The 17938-nt window shown below is 42.3% G+C and overlaps 1 protein-coding gene across 7 annotated transcripts in view; it reads right to left on the bottom strand.

Moving 5' to 3' along the window:
• The window catches only part of SFMBT1 (Scm like with four mbt domains 1), a 270863-nt gene that overhangs the window by 23449 nt on the left and 229476 nt on the right, over nucleotides 1-17938 (bottom strand). For all 7 annotated transcript variants that reach the window (XM_029599417.1, XM_029599420.1, XM_029599421.1 and 4 more), the window contains 4 exons: nucleotides 15390-15529; nucleotides 7921-8030; nucleotides 3092-3267; nucleotides 1696-1874 (listed from right to left, as the gene is read on the bottom strand). In XM_029599417.1, coding sequence (XP_029455277.1) covers nucleotides 1696-1874; nucleotides 3092-3267; nucleotides 7921-8030; nucleotides 15390-15529 — 605 coding nt within the window. The remainder of the gene's footprint in view (nucleotides 1-1695; nucleotides 1875-3091; nucleotides 3268-7920; nucleotides 8031-15389; nucleotides 15530-17938) is intronic.

Raw genomic sequence — 17938 nt, 5'->3', positions numbered from 1 at the left:
GCAGGGGGAGAATTTTCAAATTATGCGCGGTGACGCGATTGGCCTTTTTTTTTTTTTTTACTGTTCCCTCCCAGTCCACCTCGGTCCCTACTCCCCCCTGCCTAACCTTCCTTCCCTTTCCCTTCTCCACCCCGACCCCTAACCCCTTCCTAGCTACTCGAATTTTTTTTATTTTACTACTTACTGCTCCTCCCGGCGCTGGCCAGCTGCCGAAGCGTGCTTCCCCGGGACAGCAGCTAATGGCTGCTGTCCAGGCCAGCCTACGTCCCGCCCTGCCCACGCCCCTGGCCCGGCCCCTTTTTCAGTGCCCGGCACTTCTGCACGTAGGTGGCTGGACCTCTCCTAAAATGTGCGCGCTGTGCGCAAGGTCCAGCCACACAAATAACCCCTGTTTTTTTTTTTTACATGCACAGTCCTTTGAAAATGAACTTGTTAAAATTTTGCCAGAGTGTGGGAGGTAATATTATCTCAGGCTTTGTCTGGGAAGCTTAAAAAGTTACCTAAACAAACCCTTTCAATGTCACTCATCCTCTTGATAAAGGTTGAGTACATCTTCATAATTTGAGAAAACATGTCATTCATCTGCCTTTTAACTGAATAAACCCGTCTAGTAATGTAAATGAATACTATGCTTTAACGTATTTTAAAGACTTTGGGGCAGAGGCTACACAATATAGGGTATATTTTAATAGATACACGTGCGTGTCCATGTGCGTGGGCTAACCGGCGCGCACACATGGACGTGCGATTTTATAACATGCGCACGCATGTTCTAAAATCGGGAGTCGGCGCGCACAAGGGGGTGCACAGTTGTGCACCTTACACGCGCCGAGCCCGCGCTGCCTTCCCCCATTCCCTACCCCCCCACCCCACCTTCCCTTCCCCTACCTCCCCCGCCCCTTTCCCCCCTACCTTTTTATTCTTTTTTACTTTTGTTTTAAAACTTACTTCAGCCCTGGGGCTGAAGTAAGTTGTGCGTGCACCAGCCAATTGCCGGTGTGCGATCCCCGGCACAGCGGCAAATGGCCGCTGTGCCGGGAGCCTCTGACCCCGCCCCGCCCTCTCCCTTTTTACAAGCCCCAGGACTTACACGCGTCCCGGGGCTTTACGCGCGTTGCCGGGCCTTTTTAAAATAGGCCCGGCAACGCGCGTAACGTTTTGAAAATCTGCCCCTATATGTTGTACAGTATTATATACACTGCTAGTGCTATGAAAAACATAAATATTAGCAGATAAAGCAGTTCTGGAACATGAATAACCCTTTACAATTACCAATAGGGCTCTCCCTGCACTAACTGGCAAGAGGTGCCTCTAAGGCCTTGCAGATCACTTTACAGATCTCATACAGCAATAAAATCTAGAAAATAATGGAAAATGCATGCTAATTTTAAGACTCTTAATATAAACATAAGAAAGAAGAGTAGCAGATTAGTCTATTACCAAACATAGTTCAAGATTTTACCCAGCAATAAATATTGCACTGATATGCAGAGATGAAAATGCAAATGCACTTTACAGACTCTGCTGGAAGAAAACTACTCATGAGGTGCAAACACACATGCTAATACTTCTAGTGTCATCTCAGTTTAATGACTTAAATATATTTGTTTCTTAATAAATGTGCTTGATGTGCTATTTGTGGGAACACATGAACAATAACATGTGGCTCGACTCTTATTCACTAATTTATTGTACCTGTGGCGACCCCACTGGTGTGTTATCCAGTGAGGTAGAGGAGCGTTTCTTCTTGTGGACAAAGAAGTGCTTACGTCTTTTCCTTCTCTTACTGGGCTTCTTCAAACCTGCTTCCAAGTTACTGTGACCACCTGGCGGTCGGCCAATCTTTTTGCTTTTCTTCTTTCCATAATAGTGTGCTACAAGGATAAGATGGGAATAGAAGGGAGAGGTGAGGGGGTATATATTTCTCATATTTACTGCACCTCAGTCACTGAAATTTTTCATGCTGAAGTGTAGATGATTGGCGAAAACCTCATCCCTACTAGCTTTGCCTTACTGTATCTTGGGTCAAGCAACAAAACTGCACAATGGGTTCTTATTAACCATTCCACAGTCTCCACATCAGCCAATGACCAGTCTTCCTATAAAGTGCCATAGAATTCCATGATTTGTATTCTACATCCAATTCTGTAGCCATAAATCAGCATAGCAACATTTAATGTGAATTTCAGTTAATTTGGTATCAATACACTTTTTTTTTTTAGTAGAAATGAATAAACCAATTTCCATAGCTTGATACAAATTGTATATTGATTTCATTTGAGATACTGCAACATGAAGATGTGTAGGTGTATGCTTTCCGTTCCCGATGGAAAAGACTTGTAAAGGGGTCTATTTTCAGCCACTGTGTGGCTCAGCTGGTTAGCTGGATAAAAATATCCACTTAACTAGCAGAGTATATTCAGTGGGGCGAGGGTGCCACTGAATATACTCGGTTATGTTAAAGTTAGGCTAACTTTAGGGCAGCCCTACGGCTCAACCAGAGTTAGCCACATAAATTAAGTGGCTAACACCGAATATTGGAGTTGGCTACATAACTTATGCGGCCAATTCCACTCCTCGCAGAAATGCCTCACGTCCACCCCTGTTTTATGCGGCTACATTCTAGCCACATATGGTGCTGAATATCGCCGTTTTGTCGTCATTTAGATGGCTAATTTTTCAGTTATCCGTCTAAATGATTTTGAATATCAACTTCTAAGGGGGATATTTTTGCACATAAGGGGTAATTTTCAAAATGTAACTACTATTGTAGCAATTTTCAAAAGCTATTTACTCGAGTAAAGTGCATTTATATGTTTAAAACCCAGTTTTACTCGCGTAAATGTTTTTTAAAATCAGGCCCATAGTGTACACCAGTTTTGAAAGGGAAAGTACATATGTATGGCGCTTTATCTGCAGACATGGGCTTTTTTTTTTTTTTAAGTCGAAGTTTCTTTATTGAGGTTTAAATTATATAAAAAATGTTACACAAATGTTCTATGGGATTTAATAGTAGAAGAAGCCATTATACAACTAAGAAACCAACATATACAACAGTGAGAAATGGACTGTAAGGTGTGTTAGGACTCACTGTATTTAGTCTTGGTTAGCACAGAACAGTTCTCTGAACACTTGTCGAGCACCATCAGGGGACCAAATAGGTTTGGACAACATTCTAGCTTAATGCAAGTTTTTCTACAAAACTCTGCCACCCTGTCGGCTGTTCTGACAACTTCCACTGTTGCTCGGTAACTCTTCCCTTTATACCTGCCAAGTAAAAAAAATTTAAAAAATTCTGATTATTAGCAAGCTGAGTCTCCAGCCAATGTTAGAAATACATTCAAAACCAATTCAAATGGGTGTCAAGTCCAATGGCCCAGTATTTAATGGTATGGGTTATATTCCATGCTCAGGAGTCAGATTTAAATCCTGGAAATATTTATTTGTTTTATATACCGTCAATCTGTAAACAATCTAGACGGTGTACAATAAATAAATACAAAATTCAAAATACATTGCAAGAGTTATTTATAATTAATTAAAACAAATGCAAAATAATTAAAATAAGTTCATTAAAATAAAAGTAAAGAGAGAAAACAAACTAGGAGTATTTATGCTTAAAATATAGGAGAATACAGACATTTTAAAAGTTAGTAAAATGGAAACAAATTAAATTTAAACTAAAATTCTGTTAAAATAGGTAAAATAATAAGAAGGTTTTCAAGGCAATAAATTAAAAACAAGGGAAAAGGAAAAAAGAATTGTTTAAGAAAAGAGCATCTGACTGCAAGGTTGCTGCTTAGTCCATTGCTTTAAGTTTGCATCACCGCGACTGGCTGCTGTATGGTCTTTGATAGTGTTTAGTTTTCGTAAGCCTTTTTAAATAGCCAGGTTTTAAGATTTTGTTTTGTTTTTTTACTATTTTGATGTCTTTTGATGTCTAAGCTTATCTGATAGCAAATTCCATAATTTAGGCCCTGCCACTGAGATTGCTGTCTCTGACTTCTGATAGATGTGCTGTTCTTATAGAAGGCACTGCAAGAAGACCTTTATTTGCGGACCTAAGATTCCTTTGAGGTGTATGCAGTTGTAAGGAGGCGTTTAGCCATTCAGTTCGGTCGCAATTTAATGATTTGTGAATGATACACAAAATTTTATATTCAATTCTCTGCTTTATCGGAAGCCAGTGTAAATCTATCATGGTTGGCGTGATATGGTCATATCTTTTTCTTCCACATAGGACTCTGGCAGTCGCGTTTTGGAGAAGCTGTAAAGGTCTTAAAGAATTCTCAGGTAAACCAAATAAAAGAGAATTACAGTAATTTATAGTAGGGAAAAGTAGGGATTGAAGAATAGTTCTAAAATCATTAAATTCTAATAATGGTTTAAGACATTTTAAAATGTGTAGTTTAAAATAGCCATCCATAATTTTCCTCTTGATGTCAGATTTCATTCTAAGTTCATGATCAATAAGAATTCCTAAGTTGCGGACCTGGTCGGTAGAATCAATCTGCATGTAATCTGAATTAAAACGGAAAGTTCTGTCAAGGTTTGATTTTCTTGTTAATAAGATCATTTTGGTTTTTTGATGATTTAATATAAGTTTCATATATATTAAAAGTTGTCTTATGGTGGTTAGGTAGATATCGATTGTCGTTAAACTATCTTCGATAGATTTCTTGATAGGAATTAGAAGCTGAACATCATCGGCACATATAAAATGGATAATACCTAATCCGGATAACAGTTTGCATAAAGGTAATAAATAAATATTAATAAGGATTGCATTAAAAAAAAAGTTCCCTCCAAGGCGGCTCCGAAATCGGCCTTGGGGAAAGCCATCGGGGCTCCCCTTGGGCTCGGTGCGTGCAAGGTACACAAATGTGCACCCCCTTGCTCGCACTGACCCTGGAATTTATAACATGCGTGCGGGAGCGCGCGCATGTTATAAAATCAGGTGTACAAAATGTACCCCGCACGCTTAAAATTTAAAATCGGCCCCTCTATGAACCATATTGCTAAAATAATAATGCTAAAAGAAGGGATTCTATACTTAGAACAGAGGGATAAGTTAAATACTATTCTTAAGGAAACACTAAGGGCTGGATTTTAAAAAGGTAAAATCGGGTATACATGTGTGCGCGCCGGGTAGCGCGCGCACATGTAAGCCCGAGCGCTCCTTTTTAAAATCTACCTCTAACTGACTAACCACAGAACAGCACCAGTAACAGCCCTTGAGGATTTTGCAATACTTGGATTATATATGGGAAAAAAACAGATAATACTACAAGCTGTGCGTAAGAACAAGGCTTTACAAAGAAGACTAAAAATGTATCGCAGATCATCCTCTGACCTTCAGTATTGTGCCATAGAGACCCCATATGCCAGATGTTACCAGCTTTATCTTTTCAGCCTTACAGAAACAAACACCCCGAACACTGAGATGTACAGATTCGAACACCAGAGATTGGTGTGGTAGCTGCCTGTTTTTGAATCTGGGAGCCTTCTAGACAACATAATTGTGTCTGCCTTCTTGTTCAGAGGATCCAGAGAGCGGGTTTTCCCCATCCTCATCTGTACTTCTTGAAAGATTTTTTAAATTGGGGACTGCCATGGCCTCCTTAGAGGGCTCCATGAACTGGTTGTCATCCAGCCTCATTTCTGGTTTAAACCTCCATCAGCACAGTAAAGGGAATGGCCTCTTCCATTTTCTTAACAATGCCAGTGGAGAGGTCCTCAGGAGAGGATTTCCTTCTCTCTGACGGAGGAGAGGGGTCAGATGGGAAACCCATTGATCCCTCTTCTTCAGAAGTATCACCAGATCTATATCTGTTCCCTCAGGGGAACTAAGAATCAGACCCCAACTGGTAGGCTGGTGGTGTCTACCCCCATGGTGTCTGTACCATAGGCAAGGCAGAGAAGGGTACACTAGTCTGCTTGGGCCTGGACCCAGAGATGCTCTGGTGACTCAGGTACATTTCCTTCCCTGATGGGCTAGAGATCACCATTGGGGCAGCCACCATCAACTCCGATTTCCCTCTGGGGACTGGCATCAGCACTGATACTGGCATTGGTGCAAGGCCACCAGGCAGCTGGAAGGGCTTGAGCAACGGCTCAGTTTCAGCCCATACCAGTTCCAATGTCTTCAATGCCACAGGACTGAGGCCTCACTATGTCTTGTCTGAGGCCCGATGAATCTTTTTGTCCAACTCCTTGTCACAGAGCATGAGCAGTCTCTGGCTTTTCAGGAGGACAGATTCAGAGTCTGGACTCCAGTTCTCTTCTTCACAATTTTTTTCTTCACACATCATACATAATTCAAACTGCTTACCTTGCAGTACATCAGAAAAACAACTTCAGTAGATCAGTTATGTTACAAAGAGATGCTTTCTCCTTCTCCTCAGACCTTGACTTGCTCTCTTCTGAGCCTATGCTTTATTCTTGCTCAGAGGAGACACCCTGCATCCAGAATGCCTTGTGTTAAGGTGGACTGGGCCCAGACTGCTGGAACTGGTCTATTTAGGTGTTCTGAGGGTTTCTATAGGGCATTCTGCCACACTCCTCCTCAAAGATAGTCAATGACACACTGACTGGGAGGCAGGAAGAGTGGCCACATCTTCTTGGGAACCAACAGATGTATAGGTGGCAGAAGCATGGACTCTTGGAGACTGGTGTGGTTCCTGAGTCATCAGTGAGAATAAGCTCTCCTCTCCATGGGACTGCTTCAGAAGGAAGGGGTGCTCTCAGCTATTGCCAGACTGTCCCCACTCCTGGTATCACATGCCAATGGAGCCAGATGCTGGTGATTCTTTGCTTTTGCTTGATTCTCAACACTGGAGCTTCTCAATGTCAGTGCCGAAGAGGAAGAACCAGATGGAAAGGCCAGGCCCCTACTGATTCCAGACGTTGAGGGAGTGGACTGCTCTCTTGATGCCGATGCATCACCAACCTCCAGTGTTGCTCCATGGTCCTTCAATGTCAATGGATTGGCCCTCTGGTGCCTGAAATGCTTTTCTATAACATCCAGCTGGGATGGTCATCCCTTTGAGATCATGGTCACACATAGATGACACTTCCAGACATCATACGATACCCCCAGGCACAGGATATATCTATCATGAGGCTCTGTGATAGACATAGCCCTGGTGCATAGAGGGCATCATTGGAAAATGCTGGACATGGCTGAACAGAAAATAAGGGAGGCAAAATGAAACTTGATAGCTGCAGGTAATCGATGCCTGTTGGGCACAGACTGTGCACTGACCTGGCACAGAGACGGTAACAAAAGCTTAGAAAACTATTGAAAAACCTATCTAAAGACCTACAAGGAGACAAAACAAATCCACAGGGCCCCCACAATGAACAATCCTGCAACAAATTACCCAGAAGGAACAGGTTCAGAATCAGGAGCAAGAGGAACCATGACTAGTGGGCTTCACAGAAAAGAAGAGACTGAAGGAGCCCCCACATGGACATGTGGTACACTGGCATGCACAGTGAGGCATAGTTAAAGTCTTAGAAATATGACATCAAGTTACAGTCTGGGCTCCATCAGATGATGTCACCCACATGTAAGGACTGCCATACTAGTTGTCCTCGGAGAATGGAGATTCCCGTCATTATATATTAAAGACAGAGTATTTCAGGATCAAAGTGATTTCCCATATGGAATTGAATACCTCTATATACTCCAACACAGAGTGGAAGTCAGGTTTTCCAGCAGGGCCTCACTATAGTCAGTAGTCCATGAATCACAGCTCATGAGACTTCACATAAGTTTTGTAGTCAGCATTATAGACCCCCTGCTAATGCTGCTCCAAATAAAAAAAAAAGATTTAATTCCAGTGTTTCCCTGAGTTCACTGTAGTCCTCTTCAAATTAAACTATAATTAAAAGATAATTTATCAGAAAAATAATTACTTTGCTTTGAGTGTCTCGCCATGCCCATGCCAGGAGGCTTCTTCATCCAGCTGAAGCTCTCGAAGGACGCGGCTTGGCTTGTAGGCTGCATTTATGAGTAAGGTGAGAACCTGCAAGAAGATGGTGAGAAACAGAGAGGACAAAAGAAAAGAAAAAATACCATTCAAGTCCTTTATAATGCAAATCTGCTGCAAGGACATGGGGCTGTATAAATAGATTAAGATCACATTTTTTCATATATTTCCTGTTTGCTATACATCAAGTACCAGTGTGTGAAAGCTCTTGGACAGGAGATTTGGTGAGAGACGGTGAAAGATGTCCTAGGGTCAGACTGAGATTTGGGGTAAAGCTAGGCCCAAAAAAGTAGATGGAAATCTGCATGTAAGTTTGTTGGCACAATACTAAAGTAGCACACCTTCTTTCCCTGCCTTTAATCTCCTGGAAGGGAAGTCTTTGCCAGAAAAACTGTGCCAGCAAATATATTTTTCCACAAAACTTTTGCCCAACCTTTAAAGTTACAGATTCACAGTTTCTTTTTCCATAATTTTTTGTAGCACAATGCTTTTCTTTTTAAAACAAATAAAATGAGACCCAAAAAAGCAGAAATAAAGAACTCAACACAAAAATAGATATTCTGCTGGAATGTAAGACTCTTATCGCATCTCTTAATGGAAGTATAAGGTGACCATCGTACGATGTCTCTTTGTGCGAACGGCTTAAGGGTGAAGCCTTTGAAGCACAAGGACTATACCTGATACCTCACGCATATCCAGCATAGCTCCCTGCTTCAACGGCAGGGGAGAAGATAAACAACCAATAAGGGCTGTATAACATAATCTGGGTAAAAACAAATAAGCATGGGTGTAGCTTGCTTATTGCGGCGGTTACTACCCCTACTACCTCTAACTACTCAAGCTAGATATTTCACTTGGATGCAGCTCCATCACCGCTCTCTACATTAATGGTGGGGGTGGAAGGGAATTAGAACCAAGAGCTAAGAGAAACAGATAAGTATGAGAGAAGAAATGAGGGAAGCTTGCTGGGCAGACTGGATGGGCCATTTGGTCTTCTTCTGCCGTCATTTCTATGTTTCTATGTTTCTATGTTTCTATGTTTCTAAGTCCATATATTCTCCTGGCCATTCTTGAACACGTACCCCCTCATTGGAGAGGGGGTGACAGAACATCTCTTCTAAACTTCAAGGAGAATCAATTGATCTTTCGCCTATGATCCACAAAACCTTTAGGATTAAACGAGAAAGTTGAATGGTATTCTCTCATATGAACATCCTTTTTTTTAAAAAAATGGCTGCCGTTTTCCCGACACCATTCATTTTATAATATCATTTGTTACTTCATTTGATAATTCCAAAAATGGCTGGTTATTCGCTGATATCCTTTGCCTACTTTTGTTTGTCATCACCAAAAGCCGTTCCATTGACAGTGTTTTTTAAAAAAAATGGCTGCAGGACTCCCCCCAGAGTTTGTTGACGTCATTTCCCATATTAGGACCTTTAGTAAAATGGCCGCAAGACCGTCAACGTCATTTTCCTCGTATGGCACTCTCCATATTTGGATATGACTCAGCACACGTCATTTCCTGCTGTCAACCACATAGTCGATGGATTTCCCTTAAATATGGCGTTTTTGAAGCGGCAAAGCTGTCAGCCGCGGGCAAGAGAAATTGAAGCAGGCAGCATGCAGCTCGGCATATGTAAGTCTTACAAAGGGGCTTGCTCTTTGGCAGTAAGTTTTTTTCAAATGATTTCAAGAATCCTTTCTTCTTCATTATTGTTGTTGTAGCGAGGATAACTTTCATGACCAGTGCGCACAGCTGACCATATCTGAGTAACTTTGTAAGTGTCTCTCTTCCAATCTCAAGCCATAAATTAAATTGAAAGCGTCTATGCAACATTAATGGGCTCGTTTTCATTTCCATTCTCTTCTGCACAGCACTTACAGGCAAGCTGACCTCACCAGAGTAATCTTTACTCACAGGCGGGCATCACTTTCCTGAAGCTCCCTGAAGAAGGAGTTGCACACTCCAAAACCCTGCAGTGTCAGAGGACAGACTTCAGGACCACACTAAAGACTGCCAGTCTTGGAGATAAGTGCACATTACACTTTTACTAATTGTGCATTACTCTGAGGTACTCACAGCTTCAGCCAGGAGAATATATGGACTTAGTATAAGTGACCAATGATTAAATTAGTCCTTGTGCTTCAAAGACTTCACCTATAAGCCGTTCGCACAAAGAGACATCTTATGATGGTCACCTTATACTTCCATTAAAAGATGCAATAAGAGCCTTACATTCCAGCAGAATATCTTTTTTTTTTCTTTTTAAAACTGCAGGGAATTATAGCCTTGAGTAAAAGACGAGCAAGCAAACATACTTGCATGTTTTTTGTACTTCTTTTGACCAAAGCCCTTGTGCCATCAGCGGTCTCAGCTGTCCCCTCCATTCCCCTCCCTAAATGATCCAGGGCTGGAGCGGCATCGCTTCTTGAGCTTCACCATCAATGCCACTGATTGGCCAGTAGGGGCTATGGCTGAAGTGAAATCTCCTTTCCCTCCTTCCCTCACTGGGCCTGAGAGATCTGTGACACTCTAAAACTGCTGCCAAATGATTCTCTGTCCACTGAAACAGCAGACCTTCTTCAAAGGACATTGCCAGATTCCTGGTTCTTCCTTGCCTGTTTATGTAGGCCACTGCCATTCCATTGTCTGACAGAATTCTCACTACTCTCCCTCTGACCAGAGGCAGAAAAGTCAACAAGGCTCTTTTGAGGCCTCCAAGCCTCACCAGAGACCCTAGGTGGTTTGTCCTTGGCAAAGAGCTTCCCAACCACTCAGACTGGTATTTGAAGTCACAATTATCCAATCCGGAATCTTTAGATCTATCCCTCTAGATAAATTGTGTTCCGAGAGCCACCAGATCAGATTGAACTTGGCTTTCTTCAGATGAGGTAGTCTGACAGTAGTTTTGTGACTGAAGGGTCCATTTCTAAAGAAGAGCTCTCTGTAATGGTCTCATATAAGCCCCCACTCAGGGAACCAAATCCAAGGTTGAAGCCATTGACCCCAGAACCTGCAAGTAGACCTAGACGTTGGGAGCCCTCATTTGCAATAATTCACAAATCTGCCTCTGATGTTTCAACATCCTTACCACCATCAGGAATACTTTTCCTTCCTGAGTATAGACACAGGCATCCAAATACTACAACCCCAGAGAGGGGTAAAGCTTGCTCTTGATAGCCCAACGTATAGTCTGCAACAGTTGAACTACTTGGTCGACCATGTGCCGACATTCTTCCTTTGACTTAGCTTGAATCAACCAGTCATCTAGGTATGGATGCACCATGATTCCTTCCCAATAAACATCTGCTGTTACTACCACCATGACCTTTGAAAAAGTGTGTGGAATGGATGCCAGACCAAAAGTAAGCACCAGAAACTGGAAGTACCCTCCAAGTATTGTAAATCTGAGAAATTTTAAATGTTCCCTCAGGATCGGGATATGCAGTTAAGCTTCCAAAAGGTCCAGGAACACCAGAAACCCCCATCCCCCCTTCTTACTGCTGCAATTACTGACTGGAGAAGCTCCATGTGGAAGTGGGGCATCCTTAAAGACATAGTCACCTTTTTCACATCCAAAATAGGCCGAAAGGTGCCCTCTTTCTCTGGCATCTCAAAATAAATGGAACCACCTAGACCCCATTCTCCCTTTGGTACCCAGTATCACTGCTGCCAACTGGAGAAGATGGTGTAGGGTGATGCTTGTCTTCTGTTTTGTCTGGCAAGAACAGGGAGAAACCATGAACGTGTCGACTACTGGGTGCACAAATTCTAAAGCATGACCATCCCTTACTACAGTTAGGATTCACTGGGTCCACTGAATTTGGGTTCACTCTCCTTAAAATTGGGACAAATCAGTCTTGATCTGGAAGGTGGAAGGGTGGACCTTTGAACCTCATCGTGAGCTCTTAAGGCCTCCCTAGTTGGCAAAGGTACTGACTCTACTATCTCTTCAATGCCCTCGAAAGGGCTGAGATCTATTAGCATACTATCTCTGGGGCACCGGACTCTTCCTTGGCTGGTAACGTCTTGACTCCCAGAATTTCAGTCTGTTTAGAAAACTGTTATGAGCTCCCCTGGGCTTGTTCTCAGGCACCATTATGCTTGACTAATTTCTCCAGGTCCTCACCAAATAGCAGATACCCTCGAAATGACAGGCTTCCAAGCTGTGATTTGGGCCATACATCTGCTGCCACTTGCACAGCCACAATAAATACCTAGCTTAAACAATGTCCAAATCAAACCATATAATGCATCTGAGATGTAGGCTAGACCAGCCTTTAACTTCTCCATCTCCTTTTCCAACATTTCCTCCTTAAAGGAGGACACTGGAATTTGCTGTGCCCAGCGTAAAGAAGTCCGAGCCATAAAACCACCACACTGGGACTCCCTCTGGAGCTTCTTCTAGTGAATCCTCCCTGGAGACTGAGCCTAAATCCAGGTCAATCTCCAACCTAGGGTATTCAGGAGAAGAAAATGCTGGAGTCCCCAGAGAAGCTCCCATTAGAGGTACCAGATTTTTTACTTGAAAAAGTTTTATGCATTAGCACAAACTCCGGAGAAATGGGTTCCTCGGAAGACAGCCCCCAACCAATCCTAAACAGCAGGACTCCCTCCTGCTTTATCTTGGCGTTCTCTGGATCCAAATCCACAGCTCAATTGCCATTGCATCAGGGGAGGGGTTCTCTCCAACTGTACACTCCACTTCCAGAGCAAGAGCAACACAAACTGGAGGCCAGGATTATCCCATGCCTACCCCACGCACGTGACATTTCTTCCCACCCTCAGCAGAAGTGGCCATGACAGCACTGCGCAGCCACAAAGGAAAAATAAAGCACCCCACCGCTTATCTTCTCCTCTCTCGGTGGCTAAAACCAAGCCTGGCACTGGCCCACACCGCAGGATAGGCTGGCACTTGAACTTAAATCACTCCCCTTTGTTCCAGACAATGATTGGTTCGTAACAACTTTTTTTTTTTTTTTTTTTTTTTAGGAACTCCACTTCACCTAAGCACCCAAGCTAAAACTAGAAGCAAAAAATACTTCCCTGAACAATGTTTTCAGGAGCCAGAGCAGGAGAACCACATGGAGGAGAGGAAAGAGGGAACCAGCACCAGTGACTTTGTGCCCTTTAAGTGAGAGGAGGTCTGAAACACAATAAGGGCCACCTCACCCCTCACGCTGCTCCTTCTTGACCAGGAAGATCGCCCTTTGCAGCCCTGCCCACTCTTGGGAAAAAATGTATTTCTACACATCATCTGACTGCGTTTGACACCTCAACCATCTGCTGAAGACAGAGAAATACTGAGGAACTGCAGGTGGCACAGTGCTTAAGCAGCTGATAGGAGTGAAGCTTTTAATCTTTGACTCTATCTGCTATAGGGAAGAAAAACCCATTCGTATGCACTGCTCTGGTGGATGATATGGAAAACATTTTTTACCCTTAGAACAATGCACGATACACTCATAAGTGGCCAACTCTGGCCCTCAAGAGCCACAAATAGGTCTGGTCTTCAGTATATACAGAATGAATATGGTGTGTTTAAGAAATAAATTTAATACCCAGGTAAAATTATTTTTTCTAACTAGTGGCAGAGCCCTTGATCGCTTCCCTCACCAAGCCTGCCCATGGGGGGGGAGGGGCATGGGGGTGGTGTGGATGTGGTGGTAGTGTGGGATGAACAGGTATGGGATATATTTGCATACAATTTTCCACTAAAGGAAACAGGAAGCTAATGTAGTGAATAAAGAACCACCGATGTGATAAGGTCATGAATTTCAAATTTAGCAGAACACGTGTGTGAGTATTCCATACAACTTGGAAATGATGTGATTGTATGAGATTTAGACCTGCATATAATGAATTAGTCCATTCAATTTGTGATCAAGGTATGTATCACAGTTGAAAGAGAGAGATACAGGGGCATACGTTTCGAATAATGTGTAATTGAGCAAAATGTGAAATGTCAATCAAGGATCCAATGTGATCCCCAAAATAAGGACCTCTTTTCTATTTGTTTATTTATTTATTTTTACTGGCAATTCAGAATCTTCTAACTGTATCTCTGGAACTGCAGGCAAAATTGAAGGTATTTTAAATCCAGAATATCTTTTTTTAGGGTTATCTTTTAGTTTATTAGATCTTAACCATGCAATAACTAATTACAGCCCAGAATGGAATTGCTCAATTGCTTATGTCCTGGTTACAATTGAAAATCATTTTCTCATAAATGCACTTGAAGACCAGATTATCTAATTACATGAGGGTTAAACATAGATGTTTAAAAGAACAAACACAATACCAACTCTTGAGGTACAACAAAATTCAAGTTCCAAAAGGAAGAATGATTCTTGCACTTTCACTTTAAGAGTTCGCACTTCCAAAAAAGAGGAGAACCAAAACAGCATGCCACTTCTGCTACCGGGTTCAAATCAGAATTACATGGTCCATAGTACCAAAGGCAGCAGATAATTATAATGAAATCACAGTAGAATTCACCCCCCCCTGTCAAAGCTTCTTCTCAAATCTGTAAGGGCCAAGAAGAATGTTTCTGGGCTGAAACCCTTACGGAAATATAACCAAGATGAGTTTGAAACTTTATGGCAAAGGGGAGAGGAAGGTCCACCATGGTGGTATAAATTATACTAATGAAAACAACCTAGGACCGGATGTGGTTCAGGTTATTTTCAATAAGGTAACTTTGAAAAACACCAGAAAATCTATGTATATGCCCGATTTTAATTTCTTGAGGTAGTCTGAAAAAGGAAACAATTCTCTTATTTGGAAATCAGCAGGCTGAAGGGTCTGCTTAGGGAACTTTCCAATTCTGGGCCCTATGACTCAGGCTTTGTATATCCTGCAGCACTCCTTCCCCCCCCATGCTCTACAGCGACTCTCTGGTAATTTTAGTCCATGGCCTCTCATCTGCTCTATCACTTTAAAGCTAACACCACATATAAATGAACTTTGAAAGAGAAGCAAAAGACCAGAAATGAAGGAGTATAGGACAGAGGCAGAATATCTCTCAGCACAAATTTTGGCCCTTTGGCAATATAGGGCTAGAGAAAAAGACATTATAGAAAACAGAATTATCTCCAACATTTTATACTAGATGCACCAAATATCTGGTAGTACAAGAGACAACTGTGCAAAATTAGCCAAAGCACTAAATATCTAATATTGGTACCAAACTATAACAAAGAAGGACCTGCTCCACAGTACACCTGTCAACATGCAGTTGGAAAGTCATGAAGGCTTTGGATACTTGTGACCACGTCTTGGCTGCATCTATCCAGTTTCACATCAACTTTGGAATTCAAAGTCAAATCTGCAGCAAAATTCCCCTATAAGGAAGTTACCAAGAGGACATAACCTACTGCTAATTCACTCACCTCTTTCAGGACCAGAACACAATTGCCGGGTCCTACACACTGAGGCAGCTCTGCAATCCTTCCCTTGTTTAAGTAGGGCCCTGAGAAGCAACGATGATTGAAGTAGATCTTTGGACAGCAGTATTTTCCATTGATTACAACTAGTAAAAAAAAAAAAAACAACAACAAAAAACAGCTAGAGATATAGTTTGCAGTGCAGCCTAACAGAGTCCCAGCCTAGAAATGTTTTACCATTTGCTTCTTGGCCTAACAAATGATCAACTAGTTTGCATTTAATTGCCGAGTACTTTGCAAACGTTAACATTTTCCCTATATTCCTCTGGTATAAATGGAGATTTTCAGGTATAAACTTCTAGCATTGAGTCTATGGCTAGTGAATGGCAAATTTCCCGCTGAATATTCTCAGCTAATGTTGCCCAGATAAACTTTGCTGCTCACTAGCTTATTAAATATTGAAAAGAATCCTTGCAAACAACCAGTGGCCTCAGCTCACCCACACTAAAATAATATATAAATTGTAGCAGGGCCATAGCAGCCTCCACTTCCACACCTCCAAAATTTACAGTGGCCAGAGCAGTCCTATCTCACCCTCAACAAGTAAGGGAGCAAATGCCCACCTCTACCCCTACCCTCTGAACCTTCAAAGCTGGCCTGAAAGCCAGTAGAGGAGGACAGGATCTTATCTTTCACCAGTGGGCTTCAGGCTATGTACTAGGATAGCAGTCATTTCTAGCAGTTATGGAAAAATTTGGTCTTATTTCCCAATTTTCTTTCCTTCAGACTGAGATTATCATGTTATTGGCTGGTGAGTAAGGGAGGAAAGCGCACAAACTCTCTCTCGTATACATAAACAGGCTCACATTTTCACTCTGACACACCTACATGCTCATTCTTACACAGACACACAATCATACACATACTCTTACTCCTCTCATTCTCCCACTTACATACTCTCACACATGCTTACTCACTCACTTTTTACTTCTACACACACACTTGCATACTCACTCGCACTTATTCTTCTCCCTCTCCCATACCCACTTACTTACTCGCTCTCAAACTTATGCATGGCGGCATACACGCTTGTATGTGGTTGTGCATACTTTTGCCATGGTATTTTATAATATGTGCTCATCACATATATGCATATTATAAAATACACATATATTTACCCACAAAATACCATGTATGTAGCCCAACACGTGGTTTCATGCAATCCATTGAAACCACATATTCAATGCATTGAATGTGCATATTTTACCCACCTATATTTAAATTATACACATATATATTTTGTATGAGAAAATAAAGTGCGACTTACTCGCGTATGAGTCAAGATTTACACGCGTATATCAGTGTATTTTAAAACATACACATGCGTGAAATTACCAGTATAACTAATTAGTCCACCAATTTGCTCAGACCTTCCCTAGGTCATCAAGACCCTTCTAGTTCTTCAGCCTGAACTCTCCCCAGTTCATTGAGACCTTCCATCCAGCTACTACTACACAACAGACATGTTTATTATCACTTAGCAGGTGTAAAAAGACACAAGTTGGAAAATGTATGTGCTTAAGTATCTTTTAGAATACAACTTTCATGTGGCCCCGCCCAGGAATGCCCCAGGCCACTCCTTTTTTACACACATATATTTGTGTGCAAAAGTGGAAATATGCATGTATTTTGGACATTTTTAAACTATGGAATATGCGAGCAGTGGCTAATTACATGCAGATATGCTAATATTTTCACTTGCAATGTTTTGAAAATTCAACTTTATTTCTCTCTCCCCCTCTCCCCTCAAACCCATCAATGACACAACCTTCTCCTCCCATCCAAGGGACAACAGCCTTCTCCTTCAGGCCTGTGTGGCCGACTGACTTCCTCCTCCTTCTATTGCGCAGGGCCGACTCTGCCATTGTTTCTTCTTCTGCCATGTGAGGCAGATGCTCCTCCTCCCTTCTACCATACAGGTCTTACACTGTGCCAGTTTCTTCTCCTGCTGCATGGGCACGACGCTCCTCCTCCCTTCCAGCTCGCACAAGCCCAGCTGAGTTCTTCCAGGGCCTGCTTCTGCAGCAGGACCCAGACTTTTTCTTTAGAATTCCGGAGCCTCTGGGCCAAATACGAACACTTCCCCTGTATGACAGGTAACATGCATTTATTCACATCACTCCAGCTCCAATTGGTATGTTCACTGAGTTTTCATCAGGGATTGATCTGTTCACTGACAGCTGTCAGCCTACATACCAATCAGAGTTGGAGTGAATAACACCTGACGTGGTACAATCGGAATGGGAACGCAATTGAAATCTTCTACCTGAAATGGGATGTGAAAAACAAGTAATGACACGAGTATAGGCACATATGGCACAACGGCCGTAAGCATGATGGCCCGAATCACTGACAGGGTCAGGCGGTACTGGGAGATCCGTGTGGACGAGTTTGTCTCGTAAATTTTTTCCCCGACGGAAAGTAAACCGGAGGGGAACCGGGTAGAAGATTTCAATTGCGTTCCCATTCCGTCAGGTGTTATTTACATTATTAGT

The sequence above is a fragment of the Rhinatrema bivittatum genome, chromosome 4, assembly GCF_901001135.1.
Source record: "Rhinatrema bivittatum chromosome 4, aRhiBiv1.1, whole genome shotgun sequence".
Taxonomy (NCBI): Eukaryota; Metazoa; Chordata; class Amphibia; order Gymnophiona; family Rhinatrematidae; genus Rhinatrema; species Rhinatrema bivittatum.
Note: the sequence above shows the minus strand (reverse complement) of the source record. Positions and strands in the feature narration are given on the sequence as shown.